The following is a 25,033-nucleotide window of genomic DNA, read 5'->3' as shown; positions in this document are numbered from 1 at the left end:
GGTCGGAATCCCGGTTCCACCATCTCCTCATTACTTAGCTACTTTATTACTTAGCTCCCTTGTTCATTAAATAAAGACCGACCAGTTAACAGCTCTGCCTCCCTAGGGATTGCGTGAACTGATCAAGGTAAAGGATTTAGCACAGAAGTCAGCACTGTTTAGACCAATCCCGCGAGCTACTCTCCCTCAATGGCAGCCCCACGCAGACATCCACTTGGCGAAGGAACCGAGGCCCGCGAGCCCCGCGCTGAGAGCGCCCAGTGGCTCCGACTGGTCGAGGGCTCGTCTTTTCCAGGTCCCGGCTTAGTTTTTCAAGCCGGAGGCCTTTCCCCTCCGCCGCGGGTCTTTTCGGGTGGGCGGTGGCCGCCAGGCGCTCGCTCCACCCCCAGCCGGCCCGGGGCGGGGACCCGGTCCCCAGGGCAACGGGACGCGCTGCAGGTCCGGGACTAGAGCTGGGCTCGCACTTCGCTGGGACGCCCCGGGCCGACTTGCTGCAGCGGGGGAGCGGGAGTCCGCGCGCGCCGAGTCTCAGGGGAGGCGTGAGAGGCCTCCGGGACACAGGTGTAGAGGGGCCAACTCGCCCACCCCGAGCTGGCGCAGGTGCGCGCCGAGCAGCCGGCCGGACCCGCTCTTTTCAGCCGGGCCCAATGGCAGCCCGGGTGGCAGCCCGGGAGGAGAGAGGGTTCCGGGAAGCTCGGATCCTTAGTGTAACTCCGGGCGCCGGCCGGGAGGCGGCGGGCGCGAAGGAGCTAGAGGAAGAGGAGGAGGAGGGGAAGGGGAAGGAGGAGGAGGAGGAGGAGGAAAAAGAGGAAGCCAGGAGAGCGCGGAGTTTCGCCCAAGACACAAGGGTACGCTTCCTCGGCGACCGCTTGAAGCAGCTGCTGGGGCTCCCGGAGGAGACCTGGAGCCAGTATCTGGAGCGCGAGGGCAACAGGCAGACCCTGGGGGCGTTTCTGGAGCACCCCAGCCCCGCCTGCCTCCTGATCAGCGTCGCCGCCGCGGGGCGACTGGTGGCCACCTGGGAGGTAAGGGGTGCGGGCGAAGGGACCCGGCCTCGCAGCCCGCCAGCGGATCGGAAACCTGAACTGGGAAGGTCCAGTGGCGCCTCCCTAGGTTCCCGCGGGGCGCTCACCCGAGGCTTTCCGTAACTTGGCTTCAAGTTCCTGCCCCAGTGTCCGCAGAGCCACTGCGCCCACTCTGCAGTCAGCAGTATGGGGGAGGTTTCTAGAGGGTGAACCTTTATGTTTTCTGGCCGAAAATCCCCCGTTGGGTCGGCTAGACCCGGAAAACACAAGAAAAGCAGCGCTGCCGTTACCTACCTGGGCGTTAGGCTTAAGGTGTTTTCGATGCTAATTACTCCCGTTTCAGTTGCTTTGGGGTTTATACTTATGGGATCTCCTTTTTAGTTGGACCACTCGAGAGTGAAGTCTTTAAAAATGTGATGTTTGGCGGTGCCCAGGTAACTTGCCATTTACTCAGTCTGACTCCCAGGCGATCACACTTCACCGCAGGAAAAAACTGAGTACTTAGAAAAGGCTACCCTAGCAATCTGCACGCGTTTAACAACACTTTAGGGGAAACATTTCTTTCCTTCCCTCCTTTTCTTTTTTTTTCCGTTATGTTTTTGGAATTTCATTTGCCAGTCTTCTTGAAGGTTAATATCCACTACGGGTTCAGCATTTGTATTTGGTTTTTTAAAGTTTTAGAACAAGGTTTACACTCTTTAGGGAGTACAGTCCCTCAGTGTAGTATTGTTATGTAATGTCATCACTACATGTGGTTATTGTAATAGCTGGAAATTGGGATCCCAGAGAAGAAAGAAATAAGAGTTTGCCACATCAAGTTGAGGAGGGATTTTTTTTTTAAGTATAGAACTTAGGGTTTGTGAATGGTAGAACTATTTTACTACTCACCTAATTGTAAATTATTTTTTAAAAGTTTGTTTTAGAGAAGAAAAAATATGCTCAACTCTAATATTATCTAAATTAAATGGTTATTATATCTAAAGACAGGACTCAGCAGTTGCAGAAATGTTTGACTATCTTGGTGAAGCATTTTTAGCTTCTATCCTTTGCCAAATCAACCTTTTGTGCCTTGTGTTTACCTTAATGTGGCTTATTTTCAAACAAGAAAAGACAAGGAAAAAGTATTAAAAAAAGAATAGTCTTTGCTAAGTTTGAAACATTCTATATGGTCTCTCTCTCTATATATATATATGTATATATTATTATTATTATTTTTTGCATGGGCAGGCATCAGGAATCGAACCCAGGTCTCCGGCATGGCAGGAGAGAACTCCACCTGCTGAGCCACTGCTGCCCCTTATACTTGTTTTTAAGCATGAGATTTTAAGGTCTTTAATGATCTGGTATAATTGACATGCCCTTTAAAGGTGACATTTTCATATCAATAATGCTGTGAAATAAGCATTATAAAAGAACAAAGAAACCTTTTGTAGAATAGGAAAGAGCAGTGGAAAGACCTTATTTTGTAAAGGTAGGAAAGATGTCAGGTTTGTTGTTAGCAGTCCATCCGAACGCTGTTTACAGCAAAGCCTGCTTGTTAACATTGAAGAACTCATTTGCTTGCTCTTGTTTCAGATTCCAAAAGATGCAAAGCATAAACTTGTTTATATCGCCAAGAAGAATACTGAAAGCACTGGGGTAATGGAATACTCTCAAACTATTTTATTTGGAGAATTACCTGCATCACCTCTTGGACATGTCACTGCTTTCCTAGATGAGGTACTAGCCTGCCTTTAACATTTGCATCTTTCATTTCTCTCCATGACACTTGGATTTATTGTGGAACAATTTTGGGTAGTAAAAACATATTATAGAAGCCAGTTATCTCTTTAGCCAGATGGATGAAGAGTGATAGTATTTAGATTATTTTCCTGAAATGAGTTTATACTTCCTGACACCAGTGTATTAAATAGGTAGTTGGTAATTTGGAGGATAGTCTTTCTTTTAAGATAATGGAGATAAAAAAAAACAGAATGAATTCAGTAGGCAATTGTAGTTCACTGGAGGTTTTTTCTTTTTTAATTTTTAACTTTAATTTATTTATTTTACATGGGCAGGCACGAGGAAACGAACCCAGGTCTCCTGCATGGCAGGCGAGAACTCTGCCTGCTGAGCCACCGTGGCTCGGCAGGCGAGAACTCTGCCTCCTGAGCCACCGTGGCCTGCCCCACTGTAGGGTTTTAATTTCAGAGTAGAGGCAAACGTACACTTTGGAAAGAGGTATTAGTGTTATCAGTTTTTCAGATTCCTGTTAGTTTCTAAGGTGTCACTCAAGCATTAAATAGGAAAAGGTGATGGAGAGGAGGTGGTAGAAATGGTTGCCTTTGCATTCCTCTTTTCCTCCCCTTGAATCAGAAAAATACTCATGAAATCATTGTTGCTTGCCCTTTAATGTGCATTAGCACCACCTGGGGATTTTGTTAAAGCCATGCTGATTAGGTAGGTCTGTGGTGAGGTCTTAGATGCTGCATTTCTAACAAATTCCTTGATGCTACTTGTTCGTGTACCAGCTTTGAGGAACAAGGTGCTAAATGACCAGGTTTTACAGAACAGGTTCTCAAACTTTGCTGTATATGAGAATTACCTGTGAGAGCTTTTTAACATACCAGTGCCCAGGTCACAGCATATAACAATTAAATCAGAATGCCCCGGACCCAGGTATCAGTGGTTTCAAAAGAGCCACAGGTGATTCCAATGTGCAGCAAAGTTTGGGCACCACTGGGTTAGATAGTTCATAAGGTCAATTCATAACATTCCATTGGTAAGTTAAACCTCAGTAATCAATGCAGTCCTGCCAAGGATAATATTTAAAGTAGGAATAATCACCAACATTCATTTCTAGTGATTTATCAATCCCTTCACCACCACCACCACCCCCCTTTATTTTTTTGCTTGATTCTCTTCAGCTGTCTTAAAAGAAGGTATTTTCTTGCTGTCTTTGGACTATTCAGAGTCTCACACTTAAGTAGCCCACCTAGGTTTCTCTCCCCTCCCACTGAATTTACTTGACTTCAATTGATTTCAGCAAGCTGCTAGGAAGAGAATTTTGTATCTTCAGCAACTGAAACCATTCCTGGTACATAGTAGGTATCCTGCTCTATCATCTATTTCTGTGAACAGGAGATACACAACTTTTTCAGTTTCTTCTGATCTTTCTGTGAATTTATCTCAATACCAGGATCTATATCCCATGTGGAAAAAGATTTCATGAAGGAGATAAGCTGTTAATGAGTACATCTATGGAGTGTTCAAGGCATCCAGACCCTGGAGAGTTTAAGTGACTTGGAAGATTCTCATTTGACTATGTTTGAGGAACTTTGCACTGGCCAGTAAAAAAATAAGTGAGAGCATCACATTTTTAATAGGTCATATCACTTGGGTTTATTCATGGACAAGGCTTAAATTGGAATAAATGAGGCTCAGAGCATGGCTGTTGAGTTTGAAGTTAAAAGTTTCCAAAGACTGTCTTTTTACTACACCAAAGTTAATCAATTAGCAGGATTGACTGATTAACAGTGGCTTATGATGATGTCCGAGGGACTCCTAAACTTCTCTCTCCAGCTGAGATCCCTCCTCTAAAGTCCAAATTTGGAGATGTTTCTGCCTTCCTGACATTTCTGTTTGTACTTACCAGCTATTTCAAACTGAACACATACGAAATTGAATGTCTGCTCTCCCTCCCCCAACTCGTGTTATCTGTGATTGTGCCTAGCTCTAGCCTTCTAGTTCCTCAAGCCAGAAAAATTCAGTCATCCTTGACTCCTTTCGTTGTTGCACATCTCATATGCACTGTTAAGAAGTCATGCAAATATTCAGAATCAGTTCCCTTCTCACCTCCACTGGTCTAATTTACAATTGTATCTCTCGTGGGTTGCTGCATTAGCCTCTTCTTGGGTCTCCCTGCCTCCATCCTGTCTCCGACCTAGAGCCTGTTCTTACCACGGTAGCTAGAGTGATCTTCATTGAAACATAAGTCAGAACATGCCACTTCTCTATTCAGACCCTGCATTAGTTCCCCTGCACTCAGAATATAAGGATCAAAGTGTTCACAGTGGTCTGCACTTCGTTGTGTGGCTCACTGCGATCAGCAACATTGGTGGCATCTGGGAACTTGTTAGAACTACAGAATTTCAGGCAGATCTGTTGAATCAGAATCGACAGGTAGTTCTTAAGCTTTCTAAAGACTGAGGAGAACTAGTCTAAAATCTGGGTTCTTTGGCTCTCCATTACCTCTCTAAACTTATCACCTACTGCTTTCTCACTTGGTAACTCCTGGTTTCTTTGCTGTTCCATCGCAGGCACACTCTAGCCCCGGGCCTGCTGCCTCTGCCCCAGGGCTCTTGTTCTTGTCATTTCCCCTGTCTGGAACACTGTTCCTATCTGAGATATCCACTCACCTAACCCCTTAACACCCTTCTTGATCTTCGTTCAAATCTCTCTTTTTTTGTGATGCTGTCCTCCAAGAGGGTTAGGATCTTTGCAGGTCCAAGGACCAGGAAGAGGCAAGTGAGGAAAGGAGAGTGACTCAATTGGGTAGTAATGGAACCATGTTAATGAGGTAGGGACTGGATTGAAAACTGAGGAGTTCCCAATGTTTATATGGAGTAATAATGAGGAAGGGATGGATGAAGTGTTGAACCAAAGGCAGATAATGTCATTGTAGACTTCATATTTATTTTTTCTTATTTGAATGACCTATTTGTACTCTTCATTTATTTAATCTTATAAAGTCTTTTTGACTGGTGGTTTATGATGATACGCTTTGGGCTCCCAGATTTCTCTCTCCAGCCTAGACTGCTCTCCTGAACTCTAAGCCTACATAACTGCTTGCCTTCCTGATGTCTCTACGTGATGTGTAATAGACCTCTCAAACCTGATGTTCTAGTTTGCTAGCTGCCGGAATGCAACACACCAGAGACGGATTGGCTTTTAATAAAACGGGATTCATTTTGTTAGTTCTTCAGAGGAAAGGCAGCTAACTTTCATCTGAGGTTCTTGCTTACATGGGAAGGCACAGGATGGTCTCTGCTGGCCTTCTCTCCAGGTCTCTGGGTTCCAACAACTTTCCCCAGGGTGATTTCTCTCTGCATCTCCAAAGCCCTGTGGTGAGCTGAGGTATGCTGAGCTGCTTGGGCTGTGCTACGTTGTGCTCTCTCACTTACGCACCAGCCAATTAAATCAAACATCATTCATTGCAGCAGGCACGCCTCCTAGCCGACTGCAGATGTAAATCGGCAACAGATGAGGTCCACGGACCATTTGGCTCATGTCCACAGCAACAGAACTAGGTGCCTTCACCTGGCCAAGTTGACAACTGACTCTAACTACCACACCTGACATGTTCCAAGTTGAGCACTCAACCTGCCCCTCAATATTATTATGCATCCTCAAACATTATTATTTGTAACTATATTTTATTATGTAATCATATTTGGCAAAGTCTATAAGGTGGTTATTTCTTTAATTATGTATTATCATAATCAGTAAGTGTGAAAGTTTCCCAATCCAAAATGGAAATATTATTTTGGTCCCAACCATGGACATTCCAATCTAAGAAGTCTAGGAGGGGCTCAAACCTTATTTATTTATCTTATTTTTTATTATCAAGCCAAAACAACATGCAAAACATGAACATTCTTAACATACATTCCGTACATGGTGTACAATCAATGGCTCACAATATCATCACATAGTAGTATATTCATCACCATGATCTTTTTTAAGAACATTTGCATCACTTTAGAAAAAGAAATAAAAAGAAAAAAGAAGAAACTTGCATATACCATACCCCTTATCCCTCCCTCTCATTGACCACTTGTATTTCCATCTACTCAATAGATTTTAATCTTTGTTCCCCCTATTTTTTCTATACCCACTCCTTACCATTCCTTTCAATGCCAAACCTTATATTTTTAAAATATTTCCCAGATAATGCCATGTATTCTCTCTCTGCTGATTTAAGAACCATTGTAAAGAGAAAGAGCCCTTTTTTTTTTAAATAAAAGGATAAGAGAACGAAGGTAAGAAAGACCTTAACAGCGACTGCATTAGACTTCTTTTGTCTGTAGTTATATGTCGCCTATGTAAACAAGTCTAAATTGTTTTGGTTCGCAGAAAAAGTCTGGGATTTTTCTAACATACCACAAAAAATCAAAAGAAGAAAAACACTCCCAGTTAATCAAACAAAGCCTATTAATTAAATTAGTTTGTATGTAATTTGATGACAAAATTTATTACAATTAACAAGTACATTTCATGTCTATTTGCATTAAAATGTGTTTATAGAGATATGCTAACTATTTGTCTGGATAGCTGCTTTCCAAAGCATGTGGCCCAGAATTTCACAATAGCTTTATCTTCAGTTTGTGACACAAACATTTACTTTTAGAAGGAAGTTGGCCTTATCACAAAGTAGCAAATAAAGTCTGGAAAGTACCCCGTAAATTAGAAATGTTACATAACCAGACTTTTCCTTGCTTCTGACTTTTTGGAAAAGCTGTTGATATCAGGGACTTACTGTAGAAAGCAACTTCCCGCTCGTTCCGTGAAGGTTCAGCCCAACAGGCCTAATCTCTTCAGTCTGGTTTCCAAAGCTCTCCAAGAGCATCTCTGCCTTTCTCCCGGCCTGGTCTTTGCAGTTTCTCCTTGAGGTGCTGGCTCTAGTTCCAAGCAGGCCAAATCTTCAGCACTTTCCCATCAATACCGTGATTTTGCATATCATCGTTCAGATTCCTGGAATGCCTGCCTTGGTCTGTCCTTTCATCTTAAAGATTCGAACTAAGTAAAACTTGGCTGGCAAGTCTCCCCTGACACCTCTCCCTCGCAGAGGCAGGTTGTTTCTCCTGTGTTTTCACACTTCATCCTGAAGATATCTCTAATTATGGCAGTTCTTACATCAAGGATCATAGTTTCTGGGTCCTTTCGCACTGAGCTGATTGGGGGCAGGGACTATTTCTTATTTATCTCTTTATTCTTAGTGGAACATGGAGTAGGTGCTAAGCAGGACAGTGTGACAATACAGTTTGGAAAGATCGATTTTAACTCCATTAGAAAACAAAAATGAACCTTCAGATTTGTTTTTCGTTGACTAGATAATTGTTTTATCAAAATAAACTTGAAAAAGGTGGGATAGCTAATTTCTGAGCATTTTAACTAATCTGAATGTTATGGTATATTGCTGATAACTTGGACAGGTTATATTAGAAAAATGAAGAATCTTTAGAATTACTAGATGTTAGAATGGGGTGGGAAAGCCGGAAGAGACAAACTTCTTTAACTCAACAAACTCTCAGGAATTATCTAACATATTCTAGGCTCTGGGACTACAAAAGAATAATACTTTCTGAGGGTTTTCGATATGTAATTTCACTGATGTTCCAAATTTAATGGTAGAGGGAATTCTGAAAAAGACCCATGTGGTTGACTAAACTTCTGACTGCCCAAACTTTAATCCACTGGGAAGGCACTCAGGGCTTGTAAAGATTAACTTCCTCCTTGTTTCAGTGCGATTCAAAGGGTTATTTCATTAATATACCTGCTGATGTGCACAGTTTGCTCTAAGAAAATGTTGTCTACTTGACATGAGTTTGCTTATTTTATGCACTATTGTGTCATAGGGAGTCTCCACACGTGCTGGCTTAATTGCCAAATGAATAACAAGTAGCTTAGTATTTCTACTTTAGGAGAATTAATGTCAAATTGATTAAGTCTAAATGGGTCACTAACTTTGTCCTCTGTTTGTAGATTTGGTATTCTAGGCAGATATTCATTAAATTAAGTGGTTTTTTTCACTGGTTTTGTGTAACAAGAAAGTCTTTGAAGAAGTGTATTATCTGTAAATTAAACTCCTTTAAAAACGTTTCTCTTTCTCTAGATTTTAGTGCCAATTCTTTCTAACAAGAACAACCAGAAATCTTGGTCCTGTTTTATTTCACAAGATATGGAACGTCACATAGAAATCATGAAAAACAAAATGCATATTTTTAGGGGCAAAATGTCTGGAAGAACTCTTCTACCAATTCCCACTATTGCAAGAAAGATTGACCTGGATCAGAATTATTCAGAGAACAAGTACGTAATGATACGATATATATATAGGATATTAGAATGGAGAGCCAGTATAGACATTTAATATCACATCCTTAGCAAACTGTTAGCAGAGTATAGAATTAATTTAACTACATCGTGTCTCCAAAATAATGTGCAGAAACACCGTGTATATTACTTCCTTTCAAAGTATACTTTTAAAAGCAAACTGTACAAAAAGAAAACTTAGCAATTGCAACAATATTCCTTTAATAAAATGATTTTAAGAATATGGTAAGTCTTTAACAATTTTTTTTTATATTTGAGACATGTTAGTAAAAGAATAATATGCCAAAGCTAAAACTGAGGCATCAAAATAATAGATAACTGATTTTATAGAATTCATCTTTTAAAAACTAGTTCGTGGATACATAAAATACTTATTAAAATCCCTGTCCTATCTTAATTTGGATGAAATGACTCACCTTTCAATTGTTTCATTATTTCGATGTTTGAAGGCTGGATTCAAATGGAAGGACAATACTTCATGCAATTGAATCTGTGGTTATTAAATGGTCACATCAAATCCAAGAAATTGTAGAAAAAGATCCATTGCAGCCTTTGCTGAATGGTCCTCACTCAAATCCTCAAACTGAGCTAGATTTCTGGCAAATGAGAAAAGAGAATCTGTTGTGCCTGTATGATCAAGTAAGTAGATAAATCTAGAAATTGCTTGTAAATTAAATGATGAAATTTGATTGTCGAATTCACTCTCTAGAATAGTAGTTTTCAATAATTTAAAAAGCATACCATCTTCATATGACTTAATAGTCCATTCTCTTTTCTTACTCCAAAATTGTATGTATTCTTAAAATTAATGGGGAGTGAGAAAGTTTTGCCTTTTTTTTTTTTTAGCAGTTGAGATGATTGGAAATACTTTCTAGCACGGGAAAAAGATTGGAACGTCTATGTGGTATTCCATGTCTAGAAAACATTGAAGGATAAGATTTAATTAATCTAGTCAGTTTAATTGATTTGGGAAGGAGTAGGGTCTAGCTTTGTGGAAGGATGCAACTTTGGAAGAGCCAACTTTGTTTTCTTTGCTGGGTGTTTGTCATACAAGTTACTTCACTTAATGTTCTAAAAATGAAGACAGTCATTTACCTGTCTCAGCGATTTTCTGAAACAGAGTGAGAAATTTTGTATAGAAAAGTTAATATTTTACATATATAGTAATCTGTAAATCAACTGTGATGAAAAAATTCAGTTAAGAAAACTGTAAATGCAAAATAAAATACAAGCTTAAGGGGAAAAATATAGATATATTTTTCCAACCTGAAACCAGATGCACTATTGAGTGTTAAATATACCGTGTATTGTGGAATTTAATTTAAATATTTTTTATTACAGGATGCATTTATTTAGTAATTGATCTAGCTTATACTTATTAAAGTTATTATTTTTAAATTTAGCTCCAGGCTCCTATTGTCCTCAAAATGGTTACAATCCTGAAAACTAAACAAAGCATCTATTATCCAACTTTGAAGGACATTTTCATGACTGTGGAAAATGGTAAGACTCTTGTTCCCTGACCTGGCCTCAGTGTCCCTCATGATCTGGTCGCTGCCTGCTCAGCCTCGTCACCTACCCTTCCACCACGAGCATATTCATGGTGTGATTGCACTCGGCTCTTCTAATGATCTCACTCTTTGTCCTTTATTCTCTAGCTACACTAGACTATTTTTAATTTGTCTGGTATATAAGAGATACCTACCAGAAGTCTGGCTCCAGGTTAAAGTTTTAATTAGAATATGAGTGTGGTAGGGAAGCCCTTAAGTAATTAGCAGCCCTGGATAGAGGCTTCCTAATCAACAATTGGGCTGTGATTATCTGGATAGTCCAGTTATTCACTAGTAGAATCTCTGTGCTGGACCTCTAGTGCTCCCTTAGAATAGAAGCACTCAAAGCTGACATTTAATATTCAAAAATGAATATTAAACATGCAAAGTGAAGGTTTGTTCATTGTTTATTTTTGTATTGGAAACACATGCACATTGTTAAAAACCGGAAATTATAAAGATACATTCAATGAAAAGTCTCCTTTCCATCTTTGTCCTGCAACTGCCTAGTTTCACTCACCTCTAAGTAACCACTCTCCCTATTTCCTGATTTCTGTTCAAGTTTCTTTATGCATAATTAAGCAAATAGGATATACTGATAATGAAGTTTTAAATGTTAAAATTGTACTGAATAATATGAATAGTTTTTTTCCCCTCATTTCTGACATTAGAAAGCAACTTTCTGATTATTTTTTTCCACTTAGAGATGCTTTGCTATCTCTTTAGAATTTTCCCCTTGAATTCTGTATGAAAAGATGGTGCAGACAAGGGGGAATATTTGAGCCTGGGGAGTCCTGTCCCATCTCTGTTTACTGTGTCTTAAATTTGCTGAGCCTCTGCTTTTCCATCGGCCAAACTGGCACATTATCACTTTCCTTGCAGAATTGTTGGGAGGATTAGAGCAGCATTTCCAACCTTGTCACTACTGGCATTTTTTCTGGACATTTCTTTGTTGGGGCTGGGAGGTGGGGCTGTCCTGTGTGTTAGAGGACGTTTGGCAGCATCCATGTCCTCTGCCCACTAGGTGCCAGGAGCATCTCTGAGTTGTGACTACCAGAATGTCTCCAGACACTGCCACATGTCCCCTGGGAGCAAATATCACCCCTAATGAAAACTACTGGATTAGAAATATTATATATAGTATTCATAGTGCTGGGCTCGAAGCAGGTATGCCCCCAATAAATAAGAAGCTGTTTGCATTTTTCCTGTTAGTATAAGGTGGATAATGAATCGCACAGGTGAGGACAACACTTACTGTAGAACAAATGGCCCAAATCCATTGTCAGTTAGAGATACCAGCATCAAATCAAATCAAAGACATACTTGAGACCCTGTGAAATCACCAGACATGTTGATCACGTTTTAAGAGGCACTTAACCATTAGAGGCAGCGAGGTGGTTTTGGAATAAACATGGGTAAAAATGTACTCACACATAAGTACCTCTTGGAAACAAAACGACCTTCTTTTTCTTCCCACGACTATGTTTAGGTGAGTCGTTACAATGTTTAACAATTTTAAGTTATTTTTTATTAATAATTTAATAAAACTTTTCCTAAAATTATATGAACTCCTCTCATAGGAAGCTGGAATGAGACACTAAAATTGTGCCAGTCTCATTGTGGGATTGAGTCTGCCTTCTTAACAAAACTGGGGTAAAGAAATGTAACAGAATAAGGTTTCAGTGGCTAAGAGGTTTCAAATAGAGTCAAGAGGTCATTCTGGAGGTTACTCTTATGCAAGGTTCAGCCAGATATTGCAAAATTGCCACAGTATGCCAAGCCCCAGCCAACAGTGTTCCTGAAAGCCCTAAAGAAAACCCAGGGTTGTATCTAAGAGTCTAAAAGTTGTACTAATAAAGTTTATTTTCAGAAACTTAAAATCTCCAAATTATTCCTATGCCAGATAAGCCCTGAAACTTGGAGGTACCAATCTCTCAGAACATAGCGAGTTGCTTTCCCCTACCCCATAATGTCAACACCCCTTTACAGCATGAAGAAGTTAGAATGGCCATTGCTAAAATATCTCTGAAGACCGAGAGAACGATCAAATGAGACACGAGTTGTAAAAGAGAAGTTACATTTAGCAAATGATTATGACTACAGAATCATTATAGATATTTCTTTTTAGTTTCTAGTGTATTAGAACAGCCAGAAAGAAATACCTGAAATTGTGTAACTGTAACCCATACTATACTTTGAAATTTGCTTTATAACTACTGTTAAGCTGTGCTTTGAAATTTATCACTTTTCTATTTATGTATTTCACATGCAAAAAATGTTTTTTAAAATTGTGCCAGTTCTAAATATCTAGGAGGAATTAAAAATTCTAGTTTTGTAGAATGTAATACAAACCATAAAATGACGGCAATTTCACAGATGGTTCAGTCCCATAATTTTCATGGGCTTGATACATTTCTTTAGACTCTAAGCATGTTTCCCTACTGGATTTTCAGTCCCAATTTACTTATGCTATGTGTGTAACTACCCTAGTACTCTTCTGAGTTATAGGTGGGACAGCGTGCAAAGTCTTTCAAATCAGTCATGGGTAAATTGCAAGTTAAGTAATATAAAAAGAAATATGTAAAGGGTTTTGTTTTATATTGTTCTCTTGAACTTGTAAAGGGAATTTCGAAAAGCACGGCTGCATCATTTTAACACTGAGTCTCTTTCCTTTCAGCTCTACTTGAAGCTCAAGACATAGACCTTTACCTGAGCCCGTTGAGGAGACACATTCAGTGTCTCCAGGAGACAGAATTTCCACAAACCTGTATATTAATTGCACCATTATTTCATACCATTTGTCTGATCTGGAGTCATTCCACATATTATAATACTCCTGCTCGGGTTATAGTTTTATTACAAGAGTTTTGTAATCTCTTCATTGACCAGGTATGTAGCATTAAAAAATAGGAACAATAAGAAACATTGCTATGCAGTAGGTTCTGTTAGACCAGCAAACTATAAATAATTCTGATCAATAGTTAGAACACTGTCCCTTCCTCCCTCCCTCCCACCGCTTCTTTCCTTCAGAAAGGAAGTTTATAGTAACAAAGGTCAGATGATTTTTTTTCCTAAATGGCGAGAGAGCTCTAGAAGTAAGTCAGACACAGTCAAAGGAAAGGTTCTTGTTTATTGTTATTTGTTTAATAACCTCCCTTTCTTCAAAGAGATTTTAAGGCAGCTTCTAGAAAAAGGCATGTATGCATAGTAATACTTTGTGGCATTCCCTTTGCTTTCTGCAGGAACCCTGGCTAATGGAAAACTTTCATAAAGTGCAGTTAAGAGAATCTGACCAAAAAAATTGTCTTCAGCAAATAGCAATGGAGTTGTATTGAAAGAATCTGTCTTAAAAGAATTTTGATTCATTGTTGATCCTTAACAATGGCTCATATTGTTGTTTCTCTAGTACCTCAACTGACTTTAACTTGCAAAATGTTTAAAAAGAGAGACTGCCTCCTTCAGTTTTCTTTTCCTTCTTGTGTCGGTAATAGAGAACATTACAAAATTTCAGAGCTAAAAGATATGTGGAGCTCCCATAATCTCTTGTTTCTTAGCTGGTAGTGTGTGTCTGAACCATATAGGGGGGTTTTGTAAAACAAAAGCCAGGGTCCAATCCAGACCTGTTGAATCAGAACTTGTGTACGGCTTAGACTTTGTATTGTTAAGCCTCTCAAGGGATGAATCTTTGGCTGCAACTGACAAACTGAAATCAAACTAGCTTAAGCCAAAAACAAGAACAAAAAGAGCACTTATAAATGTATGTGAACTGCAAACTCTAGAACTGCAATTTCTGCAAGTGTAGGCTGTCCCAGTAGGGCTCAGATTATAATTTCAAAACCCTCCCACCACCTCCACGTTGCTTATTTATGTTTGGCTTCATTCTTCAGACTCCCATCATATGCTGGATAAATTGGTTTTTGGTAGCCCTCGATGTTTATTCCTCTAGTATAGAAACGTCACTGGAAAGAGGCTGTTTTCCTTATTAGTTCTGACCCAGTGGATTATGTTTCCATCCCTGAAATAATCATTGTGGCCAGGGGTTGGAGGATTTTGGACAAGCCAGGATCACATTCAGAGGGGGGTGGGCAACTGTGATGGACCTGCATCGCTCATCTAGCCTACTGCTTCCCAGTGGTTTTCACATCGTAGCTCAAATAGAAAATTTAAAAACAAAAACAAAACTGCACATGGGAGGTAAATTGGGGCAAGGGGCAGGATTTGGAACCCTCAAAGTCTGTTCACAGATGAGGCAAACACTTGGAGCTCCTGCTGCCTCTAGCTGCCCAAGCTAAAGAGAGAAGAAGGCTGTAGGGTAGACTATTTGGGATACTTTGTCCCAATCTAATCCGTGATATGCTTCAGATGGATTAACTGAGGCATGAGAGGTGTCATCATTTACTCAATTTCCCTGAGAAGTGAGGGGTAAGGCCAGACTAGAGAACGGGTCTCTTGCTTGCAGTTTAGACTTTCAGTATGAGATTGAACTGTTCATATGTTTACTTTCTCTCTGCTTCTGAAGCGGTGTTAGAGTGGTGTTTGGGAAAGGCCAGACTCAGACCAACCTGGGTTCATATCTAATTGAACTGCTTCAAGGAAGTTAAATTACTTCTCTGAACCTTAGTTCTATACCTGAAAGTGTGTATAATGCAAGTCCAGGGACTGAAGTGAAGATCAAAAGAGAGAACGTAAGTAAAATGCCAGGACAGTGCCTGGTATTTAATAGAAGCTCAGGAAAAGTTAATTTCTTCTCTTCGCTTGTCTAAATTGTGACTTACAAGCCAGTTGCAGCTATTGATGGGGGTTAGCACCAGGTCAGTTTCCTTGATATGTTTTATCATCATCTCCTCTGGCATCACACTCCTCTTCACTCTACTTCACTTTCTCTGTTGTGTGAACTTGAAGTTTTGTTCTGTTGTAGTCAAGGGCGCTAGAACTCATGGCTTGGCTTGCCACGTGAAAGACCACAGTCTCAGTTGCAGGGCCAAGGATTATAACCACATCTTCCCGAAACCCCTTTACAGATAGCATCACCTTTTCACTGCAAAGCCCTGTTAGAGGGTAAACTCCAGAGGCAGCCGTTCTTTGGTGACTTGTAGATGGTTTGTAGGGCATCCTGGCTACCATGTAAACCTATAAACTCATCTCTCCAGCTCCTGTGCCTGTGTCACCCATCAGAGTTTGCCAAGCTTGGGAGGAAATGATAATGTAGCTTCTCTTGTTACTTGGTTTCATTGACCTGATTTCCTAGATTATCCAAATGGTGGATCCTAGACTTTGTAGTAAATCTGCCCAACATATTAAGAATAAAAAAATCAACACTCTCATCTTTCATACCTGGGGTCTCTGAAGAGCTAGAGTGGAAGTCTCCCTTCAGCCCCACCATTGTTTGTTTTTTTTTTTTTCTTTACTAAAGACCTAAAATATCTATTTTTAAGTAGTTAGGTCCAAACGTAGAAGATATTTGGAAAAAAAAATACATGTAATTGAAAAAAAAAAACCCCACCATAAGTTATTAATGGGAAGTGTGTGCTCGTAGGACTCTGCACAGTTTCTCAAACCTGGGGTCAGAGTGGACCTGGTCACCTTCATTTTCTGTTTCACGTTGATATCTTGCTATGGCTCTACCTTTTTTTTCCCTTCTTAAACTTTTTATTTTGAAATAATTTCTAACTTACTGGACAGTTGCAAAAATAATACAAAGCCCATAGAGAGAATTTTGATATATCCCTCACCTCCAGAAACCCGATTTATCAATTTCAACATTTTGCCACATTTGCTATATCATTCTTTCTGTCCATCCATCCATTTATCTGTCTATCTTCTAAATATTTGAGGGTAGGTTGTTGTTTAATTTCATAGGCTCCTTAAAGCAAACACCATGAAATGAGTCAGGTTAAACCATGAGAATTTGTTTGCTCATGGCTTTTAGTCTGGGGAAATGACCGAATCAGCTTTCCTGGTCCTTGACTTCTCTGTCATATGACAAGGCACATGGTGGCATCTGCTGGTCTCTCCTTTCTCTTGTGGATTTCCTTGACTTCAGTTCCTTGCTTCCATGTCTTTCTCTCTCTCTTCGTCTGAACTTCATTCTCTTATAGCGAACTCCAGTAACAGGAATCTGACCCATCCTGAGTGAGGTAGGCCACACGTTAACTGAAGGAGCTTCATCAAAAGGTCCTCCTTACAATGGGCCCCTGCCCACAGGGATGAATTAATTTTAAGAACATGTTTTTCTTGGTACACACAGCTTCAAACCACTACAGCAGTATACATTATGTTCCTTTAACATGTAATATTTCCGTGTACATTTCCTAAGAACAATATAAGGTGATTTATGTAACCGCCTTAGATGCTATTATCCAGTTTAGGAAATTTAACCTTGATCTAAAACTTACACTCTATATTCCAGTGTGTTTTACATGTCCCAATAATGTCCTCTGAGGCATTTCCCCTACATTATTAAATCCAGTCCAGGGTGATGTATTACTTTTAATTCTCATTGTCTCTTTGATTGTACTCTCTCTTTTTTTAAATTGTGGAAAAATTATGCTGTATACTTTCCCATCTCCACTCCTCCCAAGCATATGATTCAGTGAGATTAACCACATTCATAATGCTTCTGCATCCATTGCCAGAACTTCCCCATTACCCCAAACAGAAGCCCTATACCCAGTATGCATTAGCTCTCCATTGCCACCCCTGGTAACCTGTCCTCGCCTTTCAATTTCTATACATTTGCATATTCTAGTAATTTCATATAGGTGGAACGAGACGATACCTGTCCTTTTGTGTCTGGCTTATTTCACTCAACGTGATCTCTTCAAGGTTCATGCATGTTGTAACATATATCACGACTTCACTTTCTTTTTATGGCTGAGTGGTATTGCAGTGTATGTGTGTACTACATTTTGTTTATCCGTTCATCTGCTGATGGACATTTGGGTTGCTTCCACCTTTTGGCTACGATGTATAATGCTACTACGAACACAACCTAAATATAAAAACTAAAATTATGAAACTCTTAGAGGAAGACATAGGAAAATATCTACAAGATCTTATACTAGTCGATAGATTCTTAGGTTTTATACTGAAACTACAAGCAACAAAAGAAAAAATACGTAAGTGGAAAGACAACCAACAGATTGGTGAAAATATGTGGAATCATGTTTGTCCCTTCTTTCAATACTTCGGGGCGTGCACCCAGAAGTGGGATTCCTAGGTCTTATAGTGGTTCTATGTATAATTTTTTGAGGAACTGCCAAACTGTTTCCCACAGTAGCTGCACCATTTTACATTCACAGGAGCAGTGTATGAGGGTCACTATTTCTCTGCGCTATCATCAGCACTTTTTATTTTCTGTTTCTAAAACAGCCATTCTTGTGAGTGTGAGGTGGTATCTCATTGTGTTTAAAATTTTTTTTTTTATTAGAGAGGTTATGGGTCTACAGAACAATCATACAAAAAATCTGGGATTCTTTTACATGACTCCACCACAATTGATGATAGCACTTTCTAATCATTGTACAATTTTTTCAAACAGTATAAGGCAGCATTTATTGAGAGATTCTTTATTCTAGGCACTGTTTGATGCAATTAACATGGATTACCTCATTTAAAACACCCAATACACAGGCCTGTGAAATATATCCTATTTTTTTAAATTTATTTTTTAATCAGAGAATTTGTAGTTTTACAGAAAAATCATGTTAAAAAAAATACGGTGTTCCCAGGATCCCCCCTGTTGTTAACACATTTCATTGGTGTGGTACCTTTGCTACAACTGATGACAGAATATTAAAATAGTGCTATCAACTATAGTCCATAGTGCATTAGGTATTTTTTTCCCACATGCCATCCTGTTGTTAATACCTTGTGTTAGTGTTGTACATTCATTATAATTCATGAAAGATCATTCTTATACTTGGACTATGATCTGTAGTCCATTGTCTACAATAGGGTTCACTGTGTTACATAGTCTAATGTTTTATTTTTAATTTTTATTCTAGTAACATATGCAACCTAAAATATCCCCCTTTAACCACATTCACATATATAAATTCAGTGCTGTTCGTTACACTCACAATAATGTGCTACCATCACCACCATCCATTTCCAAGCCTTTGTAATCAACCTAAATAGAAATTCTGTGCAAATTAAGCATCAACTCCCTATTGAGCCCCCAATCTATTCCCTGGTAACCAATAGTCTATATTCTGACCCTGTGAGTTTCTTATTCTGATTATTTTATGTCAGTGAGATTATGCAATATTTGTACTTTTGTGCCTGGCTTATTTCACTCAACCTGATGTCTTCAGGGTCCATCCATGTTGTATTTATACATTCATTCACAGTGTATTTTAAATCTCTACTATTGTGCCTTTCATCTCTATGATTAGTTATATTTCTTTCTGTACTTTCAAACTCTTCTTTATGCTTACGCATTGTCTTCTTAATGTTTTATATCTTTATCCATACTTTTTTCCTTGCATTGATTAAGATTTTTTAAAATTTTTTTATTAATTAAAAAAATTAACAAACAAAACATTAAGATATCATTCCATTCTACATATACAATCAGTAATTCTTAATATCATCACATAGTTGCATATTCATCATTTCTAGAACATTTGCATCGATTTAGAAAAAAATAAAAAAGACAACAGAGAAAGAAATAAAACGATAACAGAAAAAAAAAAGATTACACATGCCATACCTCTTACCCCTCGCTTTCATTTACCACTAGCCCTTCAAACTAAATTTATTTTTAACATTTGTTCCCCCTGTTATTTATTTATTTATTTATTTATTTTTTATTAATTAAAAAAAGAAAATTAACACAACATTTAGAAGTCATTCCATTCTACATATGTAATCAGTAATTCTTAATATCATCACATAGATGTATGATCATCATTTCTTAGTACATTTGTATCAATTTAGGAAAAGAACTAGCAAAACAACAGAAAAAGATATAGAATGATAATATAGAGAAAAAATAAAAATAATAATAAAAATAAAAAATAAAAAATATAAAAAAGAAAAAGGAAAAAAAAACAAAAAACACAAACAACAAAAAAAACCTATAGCTCAGATGCAGCTTCATTCAGTGTTTTAACATAATTACATTACAATTAGGTAGTATTATGCTGTCCATTTTTGAGTTTTTATATCTAGTCCTGTTGCACAGTCTGTATCCCTTCAGATCCAATTACCCATTATCTTACCCTGTTTCTAACTCCTGCTGGTCTCTGTTACCAATGACATATTCCAAGTTTATTCTCAAATGTCAGTTCACATCAGTGGGACCATACAGTATTTATCTTTTAGTTTTTGGCTAGACTCACTCAGCATAATGTTCTCTAGGTCCATCCATGTTATTACATGCTTCATAAGTTTATCCTGTCTTAAAGCTGCATAATATTCCATCGTATGTATATACCACAGTTTGTTTAGCCACTCGTCTGGAAACAGTGAAAATGCTGTTTCCATCTCTTTGCAATTGTAAATAATGCTGCTATAAACATTGGTGTGCAAATGTCTGTTTGTGTCTTTGCCCTTAAGTCCTTTGAGTAGATACCTAGCAATGGTATTGCTGGGTCATATGGGATTAAGATTTTTTTGAACTTGTTTCATTAGCTCCAACTTCAGGGTCTCCTCTGAGTTTTGATTTGTTTCCTTGACTGAGCCACATCCTCCTATTTCTTAGTAGGGCTTTTAACTGCTGCGTCTAGGCTCTATCTTGATGAGTTAACTCTGAAGGCTCGTTTTTACCTCTTGTCCAGGGTTTTATTGCTGATTGTCTTTGTGTTAAGGTCTTTGACTATAGGTCCAAATTACTCTAGACTTTTGGAATAGTCTGTATTTATCAGTTCAGATTTTCTCAGCTCTTCTTCATCTGATTCTTGCCATGGGTATGCCATACAATTGTTTTTATTTTAACATCACACCCGGTGACTCTTTTTATTTTTTTAAAATATTTTTATTGAGATATCTTAACACACATACAGTCCATCCAAAGTATACAATCAGTGACTCACAATATCATCACATATAAAGTTCTATATTCATCATCATGACAATTAAAAAATAATTTTATTGACAAATCTTCACACACATACAGTGAGTACGTAGTGTACAATCAGTGGCACTCACATATCATCACATAGTTGTGTATTCATCACCTTGATCATTTTTTAATTGTTATATACTTTAATGCTTTTGTCTTTTAAAATTTTTTTAAAATTAAAAGTTTTTTAAACATAACATAAAAACATGAACATTCTTACCATCTGTTCATTCCATTCTTGAAATAAATCAATAACTCACAATATCATCATACAGTTGTATATTCATCACCATGATCATTTCATAGAATATTTGCATCAATTCAGAAAAAGAAAAAAGAAAAAAAACTCATACATATCTTATCCTTTACCCCTTCCTCTTATTGACTGCTGTATTTCCATCTACCCAATATATTTTAGCCTTTGTTTCCCCTATTTTTCTCTATACCCCTTGCTGCTCCCTTTTGTTGACCACTAGCATTTCAATGTACTGTATTTATTTTAACATTTGCTCTCCCTATTAATTTATTTTTAATCCATATGTTTTACTCATCTGCCCGTACTGTAGATGAAAGGAGCATCAGACACAAGGTTTTCATAATCACACAATCACATTGTGAAAGCTCTATCATTATACAATCATCTTCAAGAAACATGGCTACTGGATCACAGCTCTACATTTTCAGGCACTTCCCTCCAGCCTCTCCAATATACCTTAACTAAAAAGGTGATATTTATATAATGTGTAAAAATAACCTCCACGATAACCCCCTGACTCTTGTTTGGAATCTCTTAGCCAATGCACTTTGTCTCATTTCTCTCTTCCCCCTTTTGGTCAAGAAGGTTTTCTCAATCCCTTGATGCTGAGTCCCAGCTCATTCTAGGATTTCTGTCCCATGTTGCCAGGAAGGTTTATACCCTGGGAGTCATGTCCCATGTAGAGAGGTAGAAGGCAGTGAGTTTGCTTGTCATGTTGGCTGAGAGAGAGAGGCCATATCTGAACAACAAAAGAGGTTCCCTGGGGGTGACTCTTAGGCCTAATTTTAAGTAGGCTTAGCCTATCCTTTGTAACGATAAATTTCATATGGACAAACCCCAAGATTGGGGCTTGGCCTGTTGCTTTGGCTGTCCCCACTGCTTGTGAGAATATCAGGAATCCTCCACATGGGTAAGTTGAATTTTCCCCCTTTCTCGCCATTCCCCCAAGGGGATTTTGCAAATACTTTTTTATTTACTGTTCAAATCCTTCTGGGATTTATCGGGGCATCACTCTGGACAGACCTACAAAAATTTCATGCCCTACTCAAGGTTCCATGTATTTATGATGTTCAATGCAACTGTCCACATAAGTTATATTAGGAAATGCACTAGTCAAAATATAAATTTTGTACCAAATAAACATTTTTGCTTTAGTCTCACACATAAAGTTTTAAAATATGAATTGCCATCTATTTTCAACACCCTGCAATATTGGCATTCCTTTCTTCTTCTTCATGCAAAAAACAATTTTTAATTTGTACATTTAGTCACTATCATCATACACTCTAGTGGTTCCTAGATTATACCATCTCAGCCTTTATCTATCTGTCCTTCCGATCTCATTTGTGCCCCCAGCCCTCCTCCCTCTATCATTCTCACATTCATCTTCATTCAGTGTACTAACATTATTGAATTACAGTTAGGGTGTAGTGTGCTATCCATTTCTGAATTTTTACAATCAGTCCTGCTGTACAATCTGTATCCCTTCATCTGCGATTACCCAATATCTACCCTATTTCTATCTCCTGATGGTCTCTGTTCTTAACTGAAATTCTCCAAGGTCATTCACTAATGTTAGTTCATGTCAGTGAGACCATACGGTATTAGTCCTTTTGTTTCTGGCTAATCTCACTCAGCATAATATCCTTAAGGTCCATCCATGTTGTTACATACTTCATACCTTTATTCTGCCTTACAGCTGCCTAATATTCCATCATATGTTAACAACACAGCTTATTAAGCCACATGTCTGTTGATGGACATTTTGGCTGTTTCCATCTTTCGTAATTGTAAATAATGCTGCTATAAACATTGGTGTGCAAATATCCATCTGTGTCCTTGCCCTTACGTCCTCTGAGTAGATACCTAGTAATGGTATTGCCAGATCATATGGCAATTCTATACTTAGCTTCCTGAGGAACCGCCAAACTGCCTTCCACAGCAGTTGTTCCGTTTGACATTCCCACCAACAGTGGATAACTGTGCTTCTTTCTCCACATCCTCTCCAGCACTTGTTGTTTTCTGTTTTATTGATAATGCCATTCTGGTGGGTGGGAGATGATATCTCGTTGTGGTTTTGATTTGCATTTCCCTAATAGCCAGGGAAATTGAGCATCTTTTCATGTGCCTTTTGGCCATCTGTATTTCCTCTTCTGAGACTTGTCTGTTCATGCCTTTTGCCTATTTTGTAATTGGTATGTCTCTCTTTTTGTTGTTGAGTTGAACAATCTCTTTATATATTCTGGATACTAGACCTTTATCTGATATATTGTTTGCAAATACTGTCCCCCATTTTGTAGGCTGTCTTTTTACTTTCTTGACAAAGTTCTTTGATGCACAAAAATGTTTAATTTTGATGAATTCCTATTTCTTTCTTTCTTTCTTCAGTGCTTGTGCTTTGGGTGTAAGACCTTGGAAATTGCCCCCCTTTTATAAAATTTATAAGATAATTTCCTACATTTTCTTCTAAAAGTAGTCTTAGATCTAACGTTTAGGTCTTTGATTCATTTTGAGCTAATTTTTGTATAGAATGTGAGATATGGACCCTCTTTCGTTCTTTTGCATGTGGACATCCAGTTCTCTAGGCACCATTTATTGAAGAGACTGTTCTGTCCCAGGTGAGTTGGCTTGACTGCCATATCAAGGATCAATTGTCCATGGATGAGAGGGTCTATATCTGAACACTCTGTTCAATTCCATTGGTCAGTATGTCTATCTTTATGCCAGTACCATGCTATTTTGACCACTGTAACTTCATAATACACCTTAAAGTCAGGTAGCGTGAGACCTCTGACTTCATTTTTCTTTCTCAGGATATTTTTAGCTATTTGGGGCACCCTGCCCTTCCAGATATATTTGGTTATTGGTTTTTCTATTTCTGCAAAGTAAGTTTTTGGGATTTTAATTGGTATTGCATTGAATCTATAAATTACTTTAGGTAGAATTGACAACTATATTTAGTCTTCAAGTCCATGAACACAGTATGCCCTTCTATTTAGTTAGTTCTTGTGTGATTTCTTTTAGCAATTTCTTGTAGTTTTCATTGTATGGTCTTTTGTATCCTTAGTTAAATTTCTTCTTAAATATTTTACTCTTTTCATTGCAACTGTAAGTGGAATTTTTTTTCTTGATTTCCCCCTCAGATTGTTCATTACTAGTTTATAGTAACACTACAGATTTTTGAGTGTTGATATTGTAAGCTGCCAGTTTGCTGAACTCATTTATTAACTATAATAGTTTTGCTGTGGATTTTTGGGGGTTTTTGACATATAGTATATCATTTGCAAACAATGAGAGTTTTACTTCTTCCTTTCCAGTTCTGATACTTTGCATTTCTTTTTCTTGTCTAATTGCTCTGGCTAGAACTTCCAATGCAATATTGAATAACAATGGTGATAGTGGACAGCCTTGTCTTATTCCTGATCTTAAGGGGAAAGTTTTCAGTTTTTCCCCATTGAGGATGGTGTTAGTTGTGGGTTTTTCATATATTCATATATTTTCAATGTTGAGAAAGTTCCCTTCTATTCCTATCCTTTGAAGTGTTTTCAACAAGAAAGGATGTTGAATTTTGTCAGATACCTTTTCTGTGTCAATCGAGATGATCATGTGGTTTTTCTGCTTTCATTTGTTGATATGGTGTATTACATTAATTGATTTTCTTATGTTGCCCCATCTTTGCATACCTGGGATGAATCCTACTTCGTCATGGTGTATAATACTTTTAAAGTGATGCTGGATTTGATTTTCAAGAATTTTGTTGAGGATTTTTGCATCTATATTTGTTAGAGAGATTGGTGTGTAATTTTCTTTGTGATATTTTTGTCTGGCTTTGGTATGAGGGTGATGCTGACTTCATAGAACGGGTTGGGTTAGGAAGCCTTCCCCCCTCTTCAATTTTTTTTTGAAGCATTTGAGAAGAATTGCTACTAATTCTTTCTTGAATGTTTGGTAGAATTCACATGTGAAGCCATCTGGTCCTGGACTTTTCTTCTTGGGAGCTTCTTAATGACTGATTCAGTTTCTTGTGATTGGTTCGTTGAGG

The 25,033-nt window shown here is 38.4% G+C and overlaps 1 protein-coding gene across 2 annotated transcripts in view; it reads left to right on the top strand.

The window, feature by feature from the left end:
* Positions 1–418: 418 nt before the first annotated feature.
* The window catches only part of DNAH11 (dynein axonemal heavy chain 11), a 424,306-nt gene continuing 399,691 nt past the window's right edge, over positions 419–25,033 (top strand). Inside the window, exons 1-6 of one of the 2 annotated variants that reach the window (XM_077122193.1) lie at positions 419–1,025; positions 2,601–2,744; positions 8,899–9,095; positions 9,569–9,758; positions 10,523–10,622; positions 13,347–13,558. In XM_077122193.1, the coding sequence (XP_076978308.1) occupies positions 648–1,025; positions 2,601–2,744; positions 8,899–9,095; positions 9,569–9,758; positions 10,523–10,622; positions 13,347–13,558 (1,221 nt within the window). In that variant the 5' untranslated portion in view covers positions 419–647. Of the gene's footprint in view, positions 1,026–2,600; positions 2,745–3,829; positions 4,367–8,898; positions 9,096–9,568; positions 9,759–10,522; positions 10,623–13,346; positions 13,559–25,033 lie in introns of those variants that run through there. The other variant, XM_077122194.1, reaches the window with a different exon arrangement.

Source organism: Tamandua tetradactyla, chromosome 1 (assembly GCF_023851605.1).
Source record: "Tamandua tetradactyla isolate mTamTet1 chromosome 1, mTamTet1.pri, whole genome shotgun sequence".
Taxonomy (NCBI): Eukaryota; Metazoa; Chordata; class Mammalia; order Pilosa; family Myrmecophagidae; genus Tamandua; species Tamandua tetradactyla.
The sequence above is the reverse complement of the archived record's forward strand: the minus strand, read 5'-3'. Positions and strand labels throughout refer to the sequence as shown.